The sequence below is a fragment of the Fusarium solani genome (assembly GCF_023522795.1).
Source record: "Fusarium solani strain SB1 chromosome Unknown bctg00000011, whole genome shotgun sequence".
Classification (NCBI taxonomy): Eukaryota; Fungi; Ascomycota; class Sordariomycetes; order Hypocreales; family Nectriaceae; genus Fusarium; species Fusarium solani.
The window spans coordinates 1,197,433-1,218,820 of NW_027072149.1; the positions used below are offsets into that span (position 1 = coordinate 1,197,433).

The following is a 21,388-nucleotide window of genomic DNA, read 5'->3' on the forward strand; positions in this document are numbered from 1 at the left end:
AGTCAAGAGAGCAATGTTGATGTTGAGTGATCCTTCAAGACAACCGATGGGGCCACACCAGTAGTTATAGCCCATCACGAAAGCATGAACCTTATCATCGGCCACGCTAGATTCGAATCTGGGTCTGATCACCGGTTCAAAATCTGGGGTCCTTGACTCGTTACCCCAGACTTGACCCGCCTCTTGATTGGCCAGTTTAATCGACGAGACGAGATACCAGGATAGGGGCGATATCCGCTATCAACACCTCGGTTATCAGCGATTATGCGTCTTATTCAGACCATGATTCACATTAAAACGTTCATATGGTACAGGGAGAGTTAGATATCATTATGTCCGCCACCGACTAGACGTCGGACCGCCTGCATGGTGATTCCCGACGACCCCTTAGCCGACAGGACAAGCTGAAAGATGCCCTTGATTGCGGGATCTGAAATACTCGCCGAGATCCAATCTCTATGAATGGGATCATGCGTTTCGATCCCTGCAATCAGGAGCGCCCACTGGAACCGCTCAAGGAGCTGCACAGGCCCAGTCGCCACCGTGTAATACGCCGTCGTTAATAAGTCCTTTAGAGCCCTTTGTACTTCGGAGGGGATGGAAGTTCCCCAAAAGCTGAATCTTTACTACGAACCAGGTAGATCTCAAGGGCGTGGAATATTGTGACGGCAACAAGTGCCATTAGTGGCGTGGTTGAAGCACGCTGGGCTCCCTTGGCCGCCAATTCAAAAATGAAAGATTGTTCCTATGGCCATGAATCAGTGCACCGTTCAAAAATTGAGGGAATGATCACTTACTTCCCGTATACGGTCGAGATTCCGCTTGATGCCCAGATCCATACCCAGTGTTTGGGCTTCACTGCCTTGGCTGTACCGGTTGATCTCGCGCTGGATGGTGATAAGCGCAAAGTAAACATCGAGAATCATCCTGTGAGGGTTCCTTGACGAGGTTTGAAACCCTGGCCACATGGTTCTCTGGTCATTAGAGAAAGGCAGCCTCGAAAGCTGCCAGATCCTTTGCCTTTTCTCATGGTTCTCATCCACATAGATGGCGAATACCTCCCCACATCCAAAGAAGCCGCAAAATACATCTCGATCATAGATGTAAGTCAAGATCCGGGATAAAATAACCGACTCGGATGTCCTGCCATCGGATGTCCCACTGGCGCACAGTTCATCCAAAGCAAAGGCCCTTACGTAGACGAGGGCTGAGGCGCTCAGCTCTCTTAACCTTTGCACGTCGAATGGATGACGTCGCATCCAAAACATGTATAAATACAAGAATGAGAGCATCATGGCAATGTGATTTGGTTGTGCGAATGCCTCCAGTTGTTGGGTGAATAACTGGGAGCCGTGTTGGAAGTGAAGGTACGACTCCAGCGGAGGCCGGTCACTATAGCCTTGATGAATCGCTAACTCGCTGTGAGAGAATGCAAGGAGAAGGTGTAATGCCATTCTGTTCTGGATGGCGAAATCGAGGAAGAGCGTGTGCGATGATACTGCAGCCACTTGTGTTGACTTCATGGGCGCCAGCACAGTTCGATGGAAGGCAACTGCTTGGGAATCGCTGGTGCCGATTGAAGGCGCTGGATCCATGGGGAGGGTGAAGGAGATGGACGATAAGGCCGAGAATAGACTGAATGAGGGAAATGGGAATAATGTTAGTTGAGTGCTCAGATCAATTTCGTCTTGGTGGTTCTGTTGCTCTCGACCGACGTCGATAGTATCATCTGGCAGCAGGACAAGATCTGAGAGGTCGGCAATAGGCGCGAAAGGCACTATGGGCGATGGAATGAGTGACAGGCCTGCCGAATCTGAACCAGGACTTCCCAATGGATGATCTAGAGGCTCACCATCTAGCAGAGCAGCAGGTGATAGTTCAACTTGGCTGGGCGGTTCGGGAACATCCTGTGTACTCTCTTCAACTTCTTTGGCAACGATATTTGGTGGTTTCCAACTGGGTCGGTCCTTGATGGGCCCGAACCCCCGTCTTCTGGACGCAAGCGACGGTTTCGAAGAAGCCCATTCACACTCGAGATTAAGGCGAATACAGCGACCACAGTTTGGGCGTTTCTCATCACATTTGACTCTTTTTGTCAAGCAGGTCTGGCAGCCTACATGAACTTAGCAGGGAGGGACACAATTGAAGGGCGCGCGCTTGGCCTTGGACTCACCTTTCTTGGAGCGCCCGCCTCGTTCAATACGTCGGCGCTTCTTTGGCTGGGTTCTCGATTGATCTTCCATATCACCACCTGCAAATCCGAGAGGGATGACCTGTTCGTTGCGGGCGGCGAAAGACTCTTGTTCCTTGGGCGGTCCGGCGGAACGAGCGCCGATCTTTCCCCCGCTCCGACCAAACTCACGTCGATTAAACTGACGAATCAGAGGCGAGACGCTATCAACCTTCGGCGCACAGATGTTGTCAGGGGCACCTGATATCGGCGGACTGCATGAGTCCAAAAGGTCAGTAAGGTCGGGTAAGGGTCTTGTGCGGATCTTCCTCCTCTCGTTTGTCCCTTTGTTTCCTTTTCCCAGACTTCTCTCCTCTTTCGCCTTTTGTTGGCTCATTCATACCTTATCAGTCGCTATGGGCAACTCCATCTCTTACACCACTTCCGACTGTCAAGTCGACCTTCTCAATAATGCCGGAACTCTCAAAGGGCTTCAGTTTGACTCCAAATCCCGAAGATTTGCTGGAGTTCCCTATGCTCAACCTCCTGTGGGCGATTTGAGATGGCGCAAACCTCAACCATTCCCCAAGCACCACCAGTACTCGGCATCAGACGGCGCACCATACGATGCTACCGTCTTTGGCCCAGTGTGTCCTCAAGCCAACTACTCCAAGACAGTCAGCGAGCATGTCCCCAATCACATCTATAGTGAAGACTGCCTCCGACTCAATATCTGGACGCCAGTTCAGGATCCCAACATCCCCAACCAAAAATGGCCCGTAATGGTCTGGTTCCATGGTGGCTGGTTCCAGGTCGGAGACCCTAGCCAAGAGCAGAGCATGGATCCAACAGAGCTCATCTCTACTGGCAAACTCAATGCCGTATTTGTGGCAGTTGGGTACCGACTGAACGTCTTTGGCTTCCTCGCCGGTCGCGCCCTGCTAGAGGAATCTGGCGGACAAGCTGTCGGCAATTACGGGCTTTGGGATCAACGTCTCGCCATGGACTGGGTGTACAAAAACATCGCAGCTTTTGGCGGCGATCCAGAGAACATTGCCTTGGCAGGACGAAGTGCCGGAGCTTATTCCGTCCTTGCCCAAGTCTTGTATGATTTCCGAGGCAACGAGTCACAGAACGGTTTCCGGCGGTTAGTCATGTACTCGAATGCTATTCCTACGCAGCCCAAGACCCCAGAAGATTGCGAACAACAGTTTGATGAACTGTGCGAGTATTTCGGTGTACCAACAGATGCCGACGGGTCCGAGAGACTGCGCAAACTACGAGGCATTAGCTCCGAGGATCTCTGTGCAACCATCATGGAGCTGAAGAACCACACTTTCCGCCCCGTCACAGATAATGTCTTCATCCATCCTGGAATCTTTGAGTACTACCGAGACGGATCTTTTGCTGCCGAGTTCAAGAAACGCGGTCTCAAGATCCTCATCGGCGAGGTTCTAGATGAAGACACTCTATACGCCGTTACTAACCCACCAGACCCGAATCCTGCATCTCTTCGACTGCAGATTTCCAACTACTATTCACCCGAGACGACCGACCGACTCCTGAAGCACTATTCTTTACCTCAAACGAAAAACAAGCGAGACTGGCAGCAGATGTTTGGGCGCATCGTCGCTGATGGCCAAGTTAGAGCCCCTTCTCGGGATCTCGTCAACAATCTCGTACAGAACGGGGTTGATATTCAGAATGTCTGGCGTTATCTTATAGCGTACCGTCTCTCATTCATCACCACCGAGGTCGCTCCAGCTTCATTCGGTGTAAGCCATGCTATGGATCGACCTATATGGAAGTAAGGCTTTCTCTAATCCTTTTGTTTGCTTGCCCCTGGCATGATGTTGACGAAACATAGCTATTCTATCACACACGGCCCGACGACCGCAGAGCGTGAACTGATGGACGACTGGATTCGGGACTTGTGCGCTTTCGTCAGAGGTGAAGCAGGCTATCAATATGGAACGACAAAGCCAGACGAGTACAAAGTCATGACCCCGGAGGGAACCATCAAGATACAGAAAGACCCGCGATGGGGAGAGCTCTTGGAGTTGGCAGGTACTTTTTCCGGCAACAAGTAACGATCTGGTAGATATCCTTTAATATCAAGCAGTAATAGACCTCGGATATTTAGTAAAGCCCATAATGCTCTTGACACGGCTTAAGTGACAGTAAAGTACCCTCAGATCTGATGTTGACACGGAGGAAGCGGCCGGGATGAAGATGTCGCCAACCAATCAGGGGCGGCCCTCGGCCGACGGAGCGGAGGCATCAGACGAATCAACGACGCCCATCGGCCGAGATGTCCGTCTTCCAAGCGATGGAGAAGATGCTCTTGGGTATTTAAATATCGGCCCTTCATCCCCTTTTGCCAGGTCAAGTCGGATTCTGTGCGTTATCAAGCTCTTGAGGTGAGTGCACTTACAACCCCTGTGAGCTCTCTGCGGCCCCGCCCCTTGTCAAGTCACAAGTCACTGAGCTGCTGTCTACATGGCAAGCAGTCAGCCGAGAAAACCTGAACTTGAATCTTTTCGACATGTCGCACCACTCTTTTGAAGTACCGCCTCACGATCCATCGAAGCCCCGGTCGGACGAAGAGAAGGCTGTGTCGACGGTGGGGAATGAAGACTCTTCCACGACAGAAGTCGAGAAAAGCCCAAGGGATATCCACGGGTGGAAGGTTTGGAGCTCATTCATCTTATTGTCTGCGTCGAGCTAACGAGTGCAGTGGGCTCTCTCTTACACGGCCATGCTCTCCACTACCTTCCTCTTTGCTCTGGACAATACTATTGTACGTGAATTCTTCCCCAAGCAAGTACTGGCATCCAAATTAATAATTGAATATTTCAGGTCGCCGATATCCAACCTGCGATCCTCAAAGACCTCGGCGCCATTGAACTTCTACCATGGGTCGGAACCGGTTTCGCCCTCGGCACTATGGCAGTCTTGCCCTGGAGTAAGGTGTACGGCATATTCTCCATCCGAGAGATCTACCTATTCAACATCCTCCTATTCGAGATTGGGAGCGCTCTGTGTGGTGCAGCCCCAAACATGAATGCCATGATTCTCGGCCGAGTCATCGCGGGTGTTGGCGGATCGGGAATGTACTCGGGGACATTGACCTACGTGTCGGTGTGTACAACGATGAAAGAGAGAGCGTTGTATATGGCTGGAAGCACCGTTGTTTGGGGCATTGGAACAGTTCTTGGCCCTGTCGTTTGTTGGTCCCGTCTTGAAGATTGTGTGGATGCTGATCAAGTTCCAGGTTGGAGGCGCATTTGCGGAAAGCAGCGCAACTTGGAGATGGGTTAGTATCACTTCGAGCCTCCTGAACTCTTGTTAATTATCTAGGGATTCTACATCAATCTTGTCGTCGGAGCAGTGTTTGCCCCGGCGTACCTCTTCCTCTTTCCCTCGCTCAATCCGCAACCCCAGCTGTCTACGAAACAGAAGCTCAAAAACATGGACTGGCCAATGACCTTCGTCTTCCTCGCCGGCTCGGCGTTCTTCATCGTGGCCATCTCTTTCGGCGGCACCCTCTACAGCTGGCACTCTGCGACAGAGATTGCGTTTTGGACCTTGTCAGGCGTGTTTCTCGTTGTTTTTGTGGTTCTGCTGAAGTACCATCCCGGCGCCTCCAAGGAACACCAGCTTTGGCCATCCCATTTTCTCAGGATGCCGGTGGTGATGAATATGCAACTGCAAATATTCTTGTCAGGCGGCGTCATTCTGGTGAGTCAATTTCGGGGGGATGTGAGCGGTGTTGACCCTTTATAGACAATCATCTATTATATTCCCCTGTACTTCCAGTTCATCCGTGTAAGTAAAGTGACAAGTACTTGAAAACACTACTGAACTTCTTAGGGAGATGGCGCTCTGGATGCTGGTGTCCGACTCCTCCCACTGATCATCGCCATGGTGGTAACATGCATGGTCAGCGGGGTGTTATTGCCGAAGACACCGCGCTTCTCACCATGGTATATCGTTGGTAGTGCCCTGGTCTTGATCGGAACGGCCCTGATGCGTACGTCTATTTCATCGATGACGGATCAGCCGAATAAGCGACGCTAATCATTTATTTAGACACTGTTAATGAAGCCACCAAGAACGCCAATATCTATGGATATAACATCTTGATCGGCGTTGGGGCTGGCTGCTATATCGTTACTGGCTTTACTGTCGTTCAGTCCCTTGTGCCAGCCAGAGATACTGCGAACGCTGTCGCGGCCATGACAATTGGTAAGCAGCATCTGGCCATTTATAGCATTAACATCACAAATGCTGATCGTTAATAGCACAAAATATGGGAATGGTTCTGTTTCTCTCTGTCTGTGGCACTGTTTTCCAGAATACCGCTACCAAGGAGGTTGGCCAGGCTCTTCCCCATTTGTCTTCTGACGAAATTGCCGAGCTTGTTGCCGGGACGAGTAGCAAAGCATTCCAGACCCTATCTCCCTCAGAGAAATCCATCGTTGTTATGAATATTACTTCTGCCATTAGGAACGTCTGGTTGCTGTTTCTCGTTACTGCGGCCTTGAGCTTTGCGTTGTCTCTACCCCTTGCAGTAAGCTCTTCTTCTTCGAAATCAACCGTGATCCAACTGACCGATCTACCCATGCAGAGGGTCCGCCTCGGAGCCCACCAGAAATGATGCATTAAACTTGGGCCTTGAGTGAGGACTGGTGTCATCATCTGAGTGTCCATGGCCGGGGGTGCTTCTCAGAGGATAGGATATAAGGACAAAAGGATGTGTCGGTAGTGAAAGTTGGCGGTAGTGGTGCTTGGAAGAGAAGGGTTCTTATCTTCATTTTTTAAAACTTGAGTAGGTTCATTTTAGAAGAGCAATGGCGGGCATCGATTCAATAGTTTATGTCAATTCCATGTCGAGGTACTTATCCAAGTCTTTCTCTCTGCCACAGAGCACGTGGAATCTCCGTGGGGACGGCTGACTCATCTCCTCATGCAGAGGGTGATCCTTCGCTCCCCTCAGATGTCGACCTCTCCACTTACACACTCTTTTGCCAGCAGCAGTCGATTGCTTTGACACCAGCATCAGTCTCTGCCCCCCAATAATCATTGATCAGGCTTCATTGAGATGGGATAAACCAGTGGACAGAAGTAATCGGCATGGGATCGAAGCGCGTTCGACAAGCCTGCACGGTGTGTCGAGACCGCAAGGTCAGATGCGATAGGGTCCAACCAAGCTGCGGGAGATGTCTACGCCTTCACGAGAGATGCAGCTATGACTCTTCATCTGGACCTACGGATCTTTCACGTCAAGTTCGGGAGCTCCAGGCTCGTTTAGGTACAAGTCTAGCGTCTGGTTCGATGTAGATAAAGGACTGACGTTCGAATAAGAGAGAGCAGAAGAAAGATTATCAGCAAGCAGACAAGGCAGCCTGGAGACTGGAAATCCGTTAGCGGGATCAGGGGTACCACCCTTAATGCCCCTTACAGAGAATATTGACTTCCTATCCTTTGTGCCTTTGGCCGACATCAACTCCGATGCCCAGCTGCAGCCTCCTGCCCCGACAGGGTTTCTCGACCTTTTTACACAGCCTAACGCAGAGAGCCTTTCTCAAGAGGCATCATCAGCGAATATTGGCCAAAGGCAATTCGATTTGATGCGCGATGCTGAGACTGCAGCGGCCATGTCTGAACTGCAATGGTGAGTTAACATCCCCTCTCTTTTGCGCCCAGTGACACTCGACTAACAAACTGAGTGAAGTCCGGTGGGATCTCTGCCAGTCGATTCAGGGCCTATGGAAGATGGTACGACGAGTGGCAACGGACAACGTGGGGCATTTGGGCTAGAACCCCTTGATAAGGAATGGGCCGTTTTGTAAGGCATTATCCGAGTGCCGTCTCCAAGGGGGGCTAACATTCCAGTAGACATCACCTCTTCTTCGAGTTCGTCTATCACTCGCTCCCAATTCTCTATCAAGATCGGTTCTTAGAAGAAATTGCTATGCAACCTCATCCCCGCCCTCTACTCGCCTTGGGTTATGCAGTAGCCCTTGTGAGTGCGGCCATCTCATCACCCCATCAGCATCTGCAGAAGGCATACTATGCCATGACGAGAAAGCTGCTGGAGGAATGTGAAATGGAAGGGGATGGGGCAGAATTTGCTAACCTCAACATCTTCCAAGCCTTGCTCTTCTTGCTGAGATATGAGATCATGGCAAGTCAGATCACTAGGGCTTGGATGACACTCGGCCGAGCAATCAGACTTGCAAGCGTTTTGAACCTTCAAAAGATGGATGCTCGAGACCTTGCAGGCGGAATCGTCCCAGGTCTTCACGTGGAACTCCCCCAAACAGAGGATTCCGTCTTGTTAGAAGAGCGAAGGCGCTCATTTTGGTGTCTTTTCATACTCGAGACGTACGTCAAGACTCGATCAGGAATGCCCTGTCAACTGGGTCACGCGGTAGTAAGTACGATGATAATTAACCCGGCAGATGCTTCACTGACTGGTCTTTTAAACAAGTCGTTTGACGTCAACCTACCGTCGCCTGGGCTGCTCAATCGAGGGCTCACACCAACCGACATGCCATTTCTGCGAGATATGGCCAAGAGCGACGAGGAACTCTCCTCTTACGCTGCCTGTGTCATCATGGTAGATCTCGCAATTCGGGCTTATGAACACGGAGAATTGTCACAATCACAGGCTCAGGGGTACTGGGATCGGCACTTCGCCATGGTGAAACTGATTCAAGAATGCTCCGCAAAGATGGGGAGCAATCCAAGCAAAGAGGCTGCGGTCCATGACCCTGTTTCTCTATCGAATCAGCTCAACTTGGGCGCTATTAAGATCATGGTGCACGAAACAGCTGTTGTCAAGGGGCGTGTAAATGATCTTTCGCCGTCGATGATTGCAGAGAATGAACGGAGCTGCCAAGTTGCGGCTCAGACAATAGCCGACACTGTCCGAGCTGTGTGGGAGAACCCGTCTCCTGAGGTAGGAACAAGTCCTTAATTGGACGCTTCTAGCGAAAAGTTTATTACATCTGGAAGCTGACCACGTGAACCTCCACAGAGAAACCTCTTCACGATTCAAGCGACATTTACTGCTTGGCCAATAGCAAAGGCGATCAGCACTCTTGTCAGAGACAGGGCAGATACGTGTAACCTTCCGTCGGTTCAACGAATGAGTGACCTGAAACTACTGTGCTCTGTCCTGGACTATGTGGAAAGAGAAGGAGGCTATTGGCACATTCTGATAGCTGATGATCTGGTTCAAGTGAGGGAGTGGGATGAGGGAATGGAATCTTAGCGTAGACGCTGAGGATTTGAATTGTTGGTTGAATCCTAAGATGTTATTGACAGGACAATGATGGAAATTGCAAGCTAGGAGTTAGGTCGTCACTGTTGGGCTGCACTCAGGTTTGCCTGATACTTGTCAATTGAGGATGAGTTCTGTCTCAGGAGGCACATTTTTATCCAACCAACCAACCGCCCATTCATCGTCATGCCTTCATTTCATGTTCATGAGCACTGTTCATTAACCTGGCTCTTAAAGGATGCAGTCAACAACATCGAGAATGATGCCAATAGGGCTGTACCATGAGAATTTAGCAACGGTTCGTCATTCAACCATCCAGGCCAGGGCCGATGGTAACTTACCAGGTAGCCAGGCCAACCAGCTGGCTCAGAAGAAGCGTGGTGGGGGGGTTGGTGGGATCAAGACCGCCGAGGCTGGGGACACAGCCGGTGATGCCGGTGATGCGGAGGATACAGGTGGGGTCGACGGGAACGCCGGGAAGCTGACGCTCCTCAACCTTGGCAGGAGTGGCAGCGGCGAGAGCGAGAGCGGGGAGAGCGAGAAGAGTAGCGGGCTTCATTTTGGTGGTGGTGGTTGTTCAGATGATCTGAAGTGAAGGGTTGTTGTGTTGTTTTGGTGGATGAGGATGATTGTGAGTGAGTGATGATGAGTGAGTGATAAAGGAGGAAAGGGGGCCTTATATAGATTTTCGAGCCTTGGAAGCGAGAGTATCGTCAGCTCGACTGATGCTTCTGCCGGCCTCTCTTCTGGCCTCTCCTCAGTGGCTGCATGTTGCATACTGAGTGTATCACGACGTGTCGACGGCTTGTGCGATGTGCTGTTCTCGTCAAAGACAGACAACCACCCTTTGGCATGATGCGATCCTCCCCCGTCCTCACTATGAGGCACATATATCATTGGTCTCTATCAAGTTTGTTTCGCTTCCTATGTGATAACCCCCTCAGACAGTGTTGACCGTCCACGCCTCCAACGTTCTGGTCCGTGTCATGTCTCAACGTTACGTGGCAGAGACAAGAAGCGTCTGGTATGTGATAGTCCCGCTTCTGCAACGGTTACTAATGGTAATTACTCTCTGAGACTTGAGGCTGTGCCATGTTCGAGAGGGGTACACAGGAGATCGAGTTGCAACGGCGCGTCAACTGCGTTGGTTCTGACTGGAGGGCCATGTCTCGGACCTTGACTGATCATCGCTTTCAGCAATGAATCCTCCCTGTTCTCCGATACCATGGTTGAACGGCATGAAAGTTTTGCCGATCGTTTCGCCCTGATTCAAAACTTGGAATACTCGCCAGAGAGTTCGTTCACTTGCCAAGTTGTCTCGGAAGCCGCACTCGGGTGTTGATCTTCAGAGTTCTCTCATAAGCCACCATGACAGCATTGGCAACCCGCCCGCATATTGAGCTGCACCTCTGGAGTGAGCACATTGCGGAGCCCCATCAGACAGTGCGCTTAAACAAACGCCTGCCCTCCTTATTGCCCTCCAGCCGCATGCCAAGTCTAAAGGAGCGCGGCATTAGGCCTCTACGAAGAATTTTGATTCTAACCCGAGAGTCTAGAATCCTCGGCATGACTCGCGTGACGTGTTGGCGTGTTGTTTCCTCAACTAGTTACGCTCAGCATAAACGTTCATAGGCCAAGAGAACGGAACGGGACGGCCCTCAGATTAATGGTTGTTAGTCTGTGTTGCGACACATACTAGAGCGATGATCTACAGTCAAAGCTCAGGGTAATAAGCTCGTTGTACAAACAGCCTCATCTCTGTACCCTGCATTCCACGTATCTCGAAAGATCGACATGACAACCACCTCCCTGGCACCCGACTTGAGACGGGATGAAATCCTGCTCGATTTGACAGGTTCCGTGTTGCACAGACCCTCAAGCAATGCCACGGCCAAGGCACGGAACCCTCATCCGAGTCACATCACATTGCTGCGAGGTTCGTCACTGCATATCAGTCAAACGATGCTCATGCCTTGAAAGTCAAAACAGGCAACAATTAACATGGCAGGCTGTACAGTGCCTGTTTCCCCAGTGGGACAAACCAACAGGCCAGACCCCAATGTCTCACTGAGAACACTTTAAGTGGCTCGGATGTCGGTCCGCCCCGGAAGCTCCCTTGCGGCATCCCGGAACTCGCAGCTTGGCGTCGGGGGGAAAGGACAAATCTGACTGCAGAAAAGAGCTGTCGATCTAGATCGAGCGGCCCGAGGCGTGCGGGACTCATTGGCCTGTCAGAATGCCACCCCCGTCATCCCTGGCGGGCCGTTTGATGGACAGCGGTTGCGGCTGGCAACTCTGACAAGTGGGAGGGCTCTCAATCAAACGCGTGAACACGTTGATTCAGCCCCTTCGCTAAACCTTGTGATGTGAAAGGCTATTATTGTACGCACGCTTTCTGTCGCATGCTCAACAGGGTTTAGATCACTTGAAAGTTGACGCGAAGGATGGATGCTTGAGTCCAAACTTAGAGAAACGCATGGGGGCATTGTGTTACGATGACTTGACGAGCACAGCATGAGGGAACCATGACGACAGTCCGTCAGGGTCCTTCAATGAGACATTACGCTCGGGCCCAAGTTTACTCGCCCCCAAGTTCACTCAGCTCCGTGGCAGGGGAGAAGATGCATCTCCAGCCCCCGCGTGACTTGAAGACAGACAAGATTCAGATATGCCAAGACACGGCTCATCGTTGGCGTTTCTCTCCACCTTTCAACCTTTTCTCGACTCCACAGACGTTTGCTTCTCGGAGAATGTCAAGCCTCCTTGGCGGAAAGGCTAGACTCAACTTTAATGGATAATCTCCCGATGCTCTACCCACAAGGCGTTGCTGACGGCTCCTAATTCGGACAGGCAGCCGTGGTTATGCTAAACAAGTGGGATCTCAACACACGTGTATGTCTAAACAAGTAAGTCGAGTCGGCCTGCCATGTCTCTTGTTTGACTCGGATGGATGGGACACGCGGAGTTGGTCTCGAGGGGACCGGGGATCAGGAGAGTGCTCAGTGACCGAGGGGGGAGGGAGCTAATGATAGACTTTTCATCTCGATCGTACCTAAATGTGCACAGCAAGATGAGAGATGTCACTCTGGTGTTCCCTCTTGTTCCCTCTGGAGATCTTGTCCGACAGTGGCTTGCGCAGGGGAGAGAATACACAGCCTACCTCGACGCGTCTGAGTCACTCTGCCCGAACGAAGAGAGAGCATACACGAGGCGTACAGTATGGAAGTTCTTGACGATCAATGTCTCGTTAGTCGTTGATCGTCGCGGCCTCACCTGGGGATTCGTTCAACCAGGTTACACAGAAGCTGTCAGCGAGCGATCCCTTGTCCAAGTACCACCCCACAAACGCCATGTCTCCAGATCCGTGGTAAGCCTGTTTTTTCCTGTGTCGATCACTCATGTCCTGATACTTTCGTGTATCCCCCTTAAAACTCCGCTCATCTCCGGGTGAGTAACGGTACCACTTGTCCCCATCGTTCGCGCATGTTTCCTGTCTCGTGACGGCACGTAGTGGATCAGGACGATATGATGAGAGACTGGATGTCTTAATGCTCTTCCGGCATTGTCTCCCGAACAGGGCTTTGAAGGCAATACTGGACTCCGCATTGAAGCGTTATTGGTGAGCCCACGACAGTCCTGTCCGGAAGATATAGTTTCTTCCGACCTCTTTCCTACATAGAAGCGCGTAATGAAGTTAGTACTGTAAGCCAGCTTCGACACGGATACCTTTGGGTTTGTTTAGAGTGATGTTCAACGCCTGGGTAGTCGTAGCTATCAGCTTTGTGTCTTCCGACAAAGCAAAAGCTAGCTTTGATGAGTGTTATTATATCATCAACACAGTTCGTCATTTATAAAGCAAGCACAAGAGATACATTGAGCCTTTGCACAAGCATATATGTCCTTTCTCAAACGTACGACGGCTCATTGACTCCAGTTGGTCTCTGTGGCGTACTTTCTGGCGAGATTGCATAAACCCTACGGATGTGTATGACATGTAAGTGGCGTTTCGGTATGCGCTTTACGAGTTGACAGTGTCGCATAAGTATATAGGGTAAAGTGCGAGAGAAAAAGGGGGAGGATGGGGCATGGATGCGTGGTACTAGAAGTGGGAACATGGCAGGGCAAAAGGAGACAACACTACGTATTGATCCCCTGAAGGCCGGGATTTTGGGATGATTTTCTCCAAATAGAACTCTTATTACTGGCAAGTGAATTGGCCGAAAGCACCGACGGACGGGGACATGACAGAGAATCAGCTTCGCCTAGGGAGTTGCAAAACAGTCACTCGCTCATCAGGTAGGGGGTCAAATGGAGTATATCAAAGAAATAAAGTCTATCAAATTAAATGTCGCTAATCTCAAACAACTTTTATGGGCCTTTCACTTTGAAGGCATCTCCCAAATTATGTAAACGACTGCCTCGTGTTGACGCGGTCAATATCGTAAGGGTTACCCTCATACGATCTCCTCCTCTGAGAAGCCCGAGTATGCGTCGTATGTGTCGAAGACCGAGTCCTGGCCATAGAAATAGGAGCATAGACTGGCTCATCAACTTCTGTAGAAGCATCGTCGTTGAAGTCTTCCTGCTCTCCAGGACGGGTCTCGTCCTTTTCGGTCTCCTCGGCGGGAGGAGCCTGGTCGCTCTGGAGCTTGCGCATAAAGGCGGCGGACTGGGCGGCGAACTTGCACTTTTCGCGGATGGATGCGCCGTACTTGTAAAACAGGAAAGGGAAGGGCACGCAGGCCAGGGCGAGGAAGGCTGGGATGGAAGAGGCCCAGTGGATTCCGAGGTCCTTATACATGTAGGATGTGAACAAAGGGAAAGCAGCGCCGAAGCAGGATCGGAGGACCGAGTTGGCGGCCAAAACAGAGGCTGCGAAGATAGTGTAGGCGTCAATGAGGTAGTTCATGACGCTGAGGAAGACGAGGACCATGCCGAAGCCGAAGGGTACACCGGCGGCGATACTGGCCATCCAGTGGACGTGCTTGTCGTTGGTCCAGGCGAACCAGAACAGACCGATGGGGAGGGCAATAGAGCCGACAAGACAAGGAGGGAGACGGGCTTCAGGCGGGGCAAAGCCTCCGTGTTTCTCCTCCATCTTGATATATCGCTTGTTGGCGGGGATGGTGTAAGCAATGGCAAAGAGCATGCCGACCATGATTCCAAGGAAGGACAAGCCACCAACACCCTGGTTCCATCCGCGGTTCTGTTGGTAGACGATAGGGAATGCGGCGAAGAGCATGTAGAGGGTTCCGTAGATAATAGCCATGTAAATCGAAAGGAGCAAGACGATGGGCTCCTTGAAGAGCAGGATCCAAGGTCGCGACAAGGCCATCTTGAACGACTCGGCGAGAGTAACCTTTCCACGGTCATGGTCGATCTTGCTGACGTAGACCTTGCCCGTCATCTTGGAGAGCTTTGCAGCGCGCTTTCGAAGAAGAACAGGCGCGTACGTCTCGGGGACAAGGATGGAGCCAAGGATCCAGAGAGCACCAGAGAAGGCGGCCAGGAAGCCCATGACCCAGCGCCAACCAGCATTCATACCAAGGAAACCACCAATAACAGGACCCAAGACGGGGCCGAGGAAGGGAGCGGCAGCGAAGATGGCCATGGCCAGACCTCGTTGAGATGCGGGGAACATGTCGGCAATAGCTCCACCGGCGTTGGTCAAAGGCGACGAGCCGAAAGCACCAGCAAAGAAACGAAGAATGATCAGCGACCACGCATTCTGGGCTCCAGCGCATCCGGCGTTAAACGCGGTAAGAGCGGCATATGTTCCGATAAAGAGAACCTGTCGACCAAACATTTCGCTGAGAGGAGCCCAGAGAAGAGGACCGATGGCAAAACCAAGCACGAACAGCGACACTCCGAGCGTCGCAACCTCTTGGCTAATCTTGTACTCGGTAATGATCTCGCGGATACCTCCAGTGTAAGCCGATGAAACGAGGGCGACGGCGAGGGTAGCGATGGCGACGGTCATTGTGATGAACCATTTTGTAAAGTTGCTAAAGGTCATGGGGTTTCGGGGGTCGTTGGGAATCCATTTCACCTGGTAAGGATCTTCTTCGGTACCGGAGCCTTCGTACTTGAACTCGGCGACGGCAGGGGTGACTCCAGCTTGGTCGATGACTAGACGCCAGTAAGGAATGTTGGCCCTCGCAGGGGCTTCGATGTTGTCGAGTTCAGCCATTGTGGGAGTGGCTTTGGATGGAATTGAGATCGACTATGATGATGTGCCAAGGACAGATCAGATCCATGACAAGGGAACGGGAACTATTTAAACAAAAGGAGCCTCGGCATGGCCAAGATTCTAGAAAACACCCTCGTAAAGAAAATCTTTTGTCGGGCCCGCCGACTTCCCGATACCGACAAGGTCGGAGGGTCTTGACATGAATTCCGGCCCTTGATGATATCACCGGTGGCCACTTGACAGGGGCTACTCGGTGCGCTCGAGTCGTGATAGGTCAGGACCCCGGCCGCTACTGACAAAAAGCTTGCATTACTAACCGGTTTGGATCTGTGCCTCGGCCCAGATTACGGCTCCCATCTCCATTAAATCTCCGGAGTCGGGTCCGTGTCGGCCATTTCGGCCGTTACACAACAAACTCCGGCGTGTTTTAACAGCGAGGCCGTGTGTTCTTGTGTGTGTCAGCTGGTTAATGCAGTCAGCAACTAGACGTTTATCTACGACGAGTCGGATTCTGAGGCCATCTTAATATCTTGATCTGTTGCGTCGGTGGTGGGGAAGATCATCTCTCCGCGGACTATCCGCGGGAACTCCATGGAGCAATGCAAGATTTTCGCAAATTAGCACGTTAACTCCGGTTCAAGCGTTGGGAATCTCGATCATGCGATTTGATAAACGAAAGTCTAACATTGCAAGGGCTACGTAACGCCTGAAAAGAATTACTAAACAAAGCGGTACTTAATATAAGGGATGAAGTTCTTGGAGTACTGGATCTTGGTAGGTCCCCACTCGCAAGACGTGACCTCAGTCCACGTGAAGGGAGCTGAGGGCCATCCATTGAGCGTAAAGGTCTGTGTCTTTTCCTGCGCGCAGGGGACCTTCATCTCATGCTCGCTCCATCGGGTGTATGGGGCAGCACCAAAGCTCCACTCCAGCTTCTTTGTGGTCAGGGGGAGCTTGTCAAGGGTGATTTGTAGGGCGTCAATAGCCTTGATGAGGTTGTACACTGGCGTCCTGAGGTCGTTCTTGACGCTCTTCCGGATGTTGATGAACCCATCGCGCACCTTTCGACCTGCTGCAGTCTTGGCGAGTTCCTTGTTCTTGGACCACTGAACACCAAGCACATAGTCAATCTGTGTCAATCCCGTTCGGCCTTGTGCAGCATACTTCTTGATGTCGCTAATGGGAACCAGCGAGTTCTTGATCTTTTCTACAGCCGGGGGAAAGTATTCAGTCACCTTGAACGCCTTTGCAAAGTCACGGAGCGTGCTCATCTTGAAGTTCTGGAACAGATCGGCGTAGTAGGATCCTTCTGCGGCACTTTTGGTGTACGAGAGGGAGTTCTTTGTCAGTGAAATCATGCCGGGGATGTTCGTGGTTCCTTTGTCCGAGAGACCAGTGACGGCCCCAAGGCCCTTAACGGTCGAGAGCATGGTAGAGACTAAACATGTAAGCAGGTATAGGCCATGGTTGCAAGTTGAACATACTCTTGCCAAAGTGCGCCGTGACAGTCGGGCTCTTGCAAGCTGTTCCCTTACACACGCTCGCCTTGGTGGAACTGACCTTGCCATTAACAGTGGCGAGACGGGTTTGAACAAGCTTGGAAGCCTGTTTGACAGCAGCAACCTGCTTCTTGAGGGTCTCAAAGATGGACACCCAAGTATTCAGCATGCGAACAAACTCGCTATCAGTAATACCCTCGGCATTGCTAATGTAACCCGAAAAGAACTCGCGGAGCTTGACAGGATCGCAGCCGTCTAGCTGGCAGGGCTCCATAGCTGTAGCGAGCTGGCGATACAGGGGCATGCCAACCTGAGGTGTGTCAGCCACGCACATTGACTGGCTTGTGTCCTTGTGCCTACATCTGGTCCTCGAGCGACGGTCCAGCCACGTGTATTAGAAATTTGGTTCTGAATGATGGTCGCTCGGTCGGTCTTGATTGTAATCCCGTCATCGGCAATACACTACAATTCAGTCAGTCAATTATTGCTCCTCAGAGACAATTTAGTAGATCATACTCTCTCAAGGCTATATATGGATCGGAAAAAGTAATCGCCCAAGGATCCAATAAGTGCACCTTCATAGTAAGGCTTGTAGAGACCGTTCTTGGGAAGGTCAATAGCCTGAGGAAAGCACTGGCAGTTCCTAGAAGCATGGTTCGCAAAGTCGCCGCTGCCAAGGGCTCTTTTGGCGGCCTCGCACACGTCGATCCTCTCCGTGATGACCTTTGTTCCGCACTGCCATCCGAAACCACCTTTATTGCCCGTCAGCGGTGAGTAACCCTCGTTAGTCGGTAGGGTGACTTGCATAGGATCCTTTCTGTGGTTGTTGGGTACGTGAAGAATTGAGAGTTGCACTGGGTGATGCCGTAGACGCCGCCGCAGGCTTTGTCAATGGGCATTTGCACGGCCACAGCGTGCTGTGCTATCCAGCTGAGGAGGATGGGCAATGAAGAGGACCGCATGGCGAATGGACGATCGATGCAACGGTAATGCCAAGAATGTTGAACACTGAAAATGGGCACAAGGGGGGGCATGGTTAATTTAAACGCCAAGCCGAAGGGAGATCCCAACGACGTTTTCCCCTGTTTATCAAGCCACAGTCAGTCCAGACTCGCGCTATCTACGCCTTGCAGAAGTCATCACATAACGAGCGCTAGAAAAGCGACGATCTAGGGAACACGTCCAAGAAAAGATTCGAGATTGGGTAGAATAGCGAAACCGCACCGCCACGAACAAAACCCAGGCATCCCGCCCCTTAATCGACATCGCCTGTGGTTACTCAAAGAGGGTTAGAAATGACGCCGCTTAGTAGGGCTGAACCAGGGCCACAGCCGTGATTGGCGAAAGAGGTCACCGCAGAAGCTTTAATTTATGGTTATTGAACGCCCGTCACCACTAAGACCTAGCGCACAAGGCCTCCTGGGTTCTAGACTCTTGCCAGGAGGCAGATTTGAGACTGGAATCGGCGAGGCTGATCTCACTTGCGGACCAGATCTCCGGGTCTTGGGCTCACATGGCGTGAATTAGGGCGCGCCTGGAACAACCGTGACAGGTCATAAAGACGACTGGGAGTGCGTTGTGGTCTAGGTTGATAACCCAAGCGTGCCTAGGCCTAGCGCTGTCTACATCTGCTCATGGGAAGTTCAAAAATACCACGACTGCCCAAATTTCGCCGACACTCACCCCAAGATCAAGTACTTGTAGGATTTTCCATAACCGATCAAAGTATTTGGGACTCACAGTTTTGACACGACACGCAACGAAGGGAATACTCGGCCTCCCATCCCGCGGGAATCACTGCCTGCAGCAGCCCGCCAACTTTGGATACTGTCGATTGGGAGAATGCCAATTTTCCCATGGGCAAGAACTTTGACAGTAGCATTGCCAAGGCGTTTTTCGAGGCGGTTAAATTGCGTGACCTCACACGCGTTGATCGGCCCCTCTTTGGTGTTCAACCATGCCCGTGCCTTGTAGAACCTATGCCAAGCCAAAGTCATTACCAAACAGATTTCTGCACTAGACAGACTTGGCGTATTAGCAGAGTGTCTCGCTGTCACCATGCAAGTGGTAGTCCAGCTTAGCTCAAGGGGCGCGAAACATCAACACCTTTTCTGAGAGAACTATGCTGAGTTGATGCACTATATCCCCTTATGCATTGATGGCCCTTGTAAACCTGGGTTGTTTGGTATATATCATGCGATGGCGTGGTTTTTGAGACTGAGAATACGGAAACCTTAAAGCTCGAGGTTGGCGGCCGAGTGGGATAGAAATTGATAAGCGCATGCGCGGCTCATTGTCTCAAATGGGAAGTTGAGTACACTATCAGGGATCCGGCAGTTGAAAACGGCAATATGTCCCTGGTGTTAATGATGACTTCCATAGTTGGTGTAGACCTGGCCTCTTCAATATCCAAGGAAAGGGTCGAGACAGTACGATGCACAGCCCCTATAAAGCGGGTCAGGAGTACGGAATAAATATCAAGCCATGGTCTCCGCGTTGTTCCATGGACGACTTTATCACAGTACTATCACTTATAGCTTTTCTTTCACCATGACTCGATTTCTAGCGGTCTTGCTGATCCCTGCCATCTGGTTTTCCACCAGCTCCGCGTTGTCGATGCCCAACGATGCAACAACTCGACACCTTAGCCAAGGAATTACCACCAGACAGACCTTAGTCGCGCCGCCGCCTTGCGTACCGATTTATCCACTGCCAAGCGAGTTTGAAACCCAACAGCGGTTCAGTTGTTTCGCTCACGCCTTCCTTGTCACCAAGAACTTGACCGAGGCATTCCAGTATATATCCGAGGGCTATGTTGTAAGTGCTTAGACATTCGAACCGGCTTCCTAGCTTTGTATCTATGACACAATTTATCTTGCCCCTGTGGTATATTCCGTCACACAATGCTTACTTGGCTTTGCATAACAGAACCACAATCCATTCGTTACTCAGAACGGCTCTCAAGCTGCCTTTGACTTTTTGGCACCCATCTGGCCGTCTACCAATATAACCTTCCAGCGGAAGCTCTTCAGGGGCGATATGGGGTGGGTGAACTACAATAGCTCTGCCGCCGGAGAAATCATCGACCGATTTCGGTGGGAGGCCGGCTGTATTGTTGAGCATGTAAGTGTACCTGACTTTTTCAATTCATCTCGGTTAGCTAATAGATATGCAAGTGGGATGTTGGTGAAGTGTGGCCGACGGACAAGTAGCCTGTGAGTGGCTACTGGAGGCAGATAACAATGGATTCTTCCACATGCAGCGAGGTCAGGAAAGAGCCTGGTCATCGAATTGCAGGTTAAAACAGGATTAGAGCACTAGCCGTACGTAGCTTCGATATCCAAAGAGTCTAGAATTTCTAGCACTACGCGACGATTGTATGGCATGTATCACGTCTGGATAGACCGAGCTGGAACTCTTAGCTATGGAACAGCTTGGTTATGAACTATAAAGAGTTATCTTTGTAATTGTGTTACTCCTAACTAGTCTTTTTCTCATCGGCCTTGATTCAACAGTCTGCTTGGGTTAGATCAACCTCGTATTGTCCAAGTTCGATAATTTACTCGGAGACCAAAACTCATATATTCCGGATCGTCCGGAACTTGTCTTATCTTACGTCTGTAGCCCCTGAAACTCTATTTCTATTTCTAAAATAGGATAGAGTCCCCTACACCGTGCCATAGATTATGAAACCATCGCCGCCTCAGGATGGCGGTATCGCCGAGAGCGTCAAACAGGGGTGAGCGTACTGGTCCTTCCAGATTAGGCTTACCGAACAAAGTAGAGTTGCCATCGTATTGGCTGGTCAAGTTCTGGTCGAACCACTCCTGTCAGGTTATACTCAATGCATTCCCGTTTATAACCAGGTGCTCGGTGAAGCATTAGGTTTTGGATCGTGGCTCACATAATGCTTGCACAGCCACATCGACCATACTGGTTCCAGAAGCCCACGGAGCAAGCTGAAAGAGTAAAGTTGAGCTTCATACTCATTTCTTGAAACGAGACAAAGACCGGGCGCAATTATCAAGCTCGTCACCGCTAAAACCTACAGTAGCGCCCTGGGCCTCCTGGGTTTTAGACTCTCAGGGGGCAGATTTGAGACTAGAATCGGCGAGGCTAACCCCACTTGCAATTCAAGTTTAAGATCTCGCGACTTAACGGACCAGATCCCCAGATCTTGGGCTCACATGACGTTCATGTGGCGAGGCCAAATCCCCAAGTTCGACGGCGATCCGTTC

The 21,388-nt window shown here is 51.1% G+C and overlaps 7 protein-coding genes across 7 annotated transcripts; 3 read left to right on the top strand and 4 right to left on the bottom strand.

The window, feature by feature from the left end:
- Positions 1-320: 320 nt before the first annotated feature.
- MRS44_015448 (uncharacterized protein) lies at positions 321-2,567 on the bottom strand (the record flags this gene model as incomplete). The annotated part of the gene is made up of 4 exons (XM_065619215.1): positions 321-521; positions 635-745; positions 798-2,113; positions 2,174-2,567. 4 exons carry the CDS (start codon positions 2,565-2,567, stop codon positions 321-323), a joined length of 2,022 nt encoding a protein of 673 aa, XP_065475287.1.
- Positions 2,568-2,586: 19 nt separating this feature from the next.
- MRS44_015449 (uncharacterized protein) lies at positions 2,587-6,830 on the top strand (the record flags this gene model as incomplete). The annotated part of the gene is made up of 12 exons (XM_065619216.1): positions 2,587-3,977; positions 4,038-4,237; positions 4,591-4,859; positions 4,908-4,970; positions 5,030-5,395; positions 5,445-5,486; positions 5,531-5,911; positions 5,957-5,998; positions 6,044-6,203; positions 6,263-6,418; positions 6,475-6,743; positions 6,801-6,830. 12 exons carry the CDS (start codon positions 2,587-2,589, stop codon positions 6,828-6,830), a joined length of 3,369 nt encoding a protein of 1,122 aa, XP_065475288.1.
- Positions 6,831-7,623: 793 nt separating this feature from the next.
- Positions 7,624-9,155, top strand: MRS44_015450 (uncharacterized protein; the record flags this gene model as incomplete). The annotated part of the gene is made up of 3 exons (XM_065619217.1): positions 7,624-7,847; positions 7,908-8,021; positions 8,072-9,155. 3 exons carry the CDS (start codon positions 7,624-7,626, stop codon positions 9,153-9,155), a joined length of 1,422 nt encoding a protein of 473 aa, XP_065475289.1.
- A 537-nt stretch (positions 9,156-9,692) lies between these two features.
- On the bottom strand, positions 9,693-10,020 carry MRS44_015451 (uncharacterized protein; the record flags this gene model as incomplete). Its single annotated transcript, XM_046281415.1, has 2 exons — positions 9,693-9,735; positions 9,803-10,020. 2 exons carry the CDS (start codon positions 10,018-10,020, stop codon positions 9,693-9,695), a joined length of 261 nt encoding a protein of 86 aa, XP_046130414.1.
- A 3,843-nt stretch (positions 10,021-13,863) lies between these two features.
- MRS44_015452 (uncharacterized protein) lies at positions 13,864-15,651 on the bottom strand (the record flags this gene model as incomplete). The annotated part of the gene is made up of 1 exon (XM_046276829.2): positions 13,864-15,651. One exon carries the CDS (start codon positions 15,649-15,651, stop codon positions 13,864-13,866), a length of 1,788 nt encoding a protein of 595 aa, XP_046130413.1.
- A 719-nt stretch (positions 15,652-16,370) lies between these two features.
- MRS44_015453 (uncharacterized protein) lies at positions 16,371-18,112 on the bottom strand (the record flags this gene model as incomplete). The annotated part of the gene is made up of 5 exons (XM_065619218.1): positions 16,371-17,089; positions 17,136-17,460; positions 17,511-17,612; positions 17,667-17,967; positions 18,006-18,112. 5 exons carry the CDS (start codon positions 18,110-18,112, stop codon positions 16,371-16,373), a joined length of 1,554 nt encoding a protein of 517 aa, XP_065475290.1.
- Positions 18,113-19,700: 1,588 nt separating this feature from the next.
- On the top strand, positions 19,701-20,893 carry MRS44_015454 (uncharacterized protein; the record flags this gene model as incomplete). The annotated part of the gene is made up of 3 exons (XM_065619219.1): positions 19,701-19,967; positions 20,079-20,273; positions 20,834-20,893. The coding sequence occupies 3 exons, from the start codon at positions 19,701-19,703 to the stop codon at positions 20,891-20,893; spliced, it is 522 nt and encodes a 173-aa protein (XP_065475291.1).
- Positions 20,894-21,388: the final 495 nt, after the last annotated feature.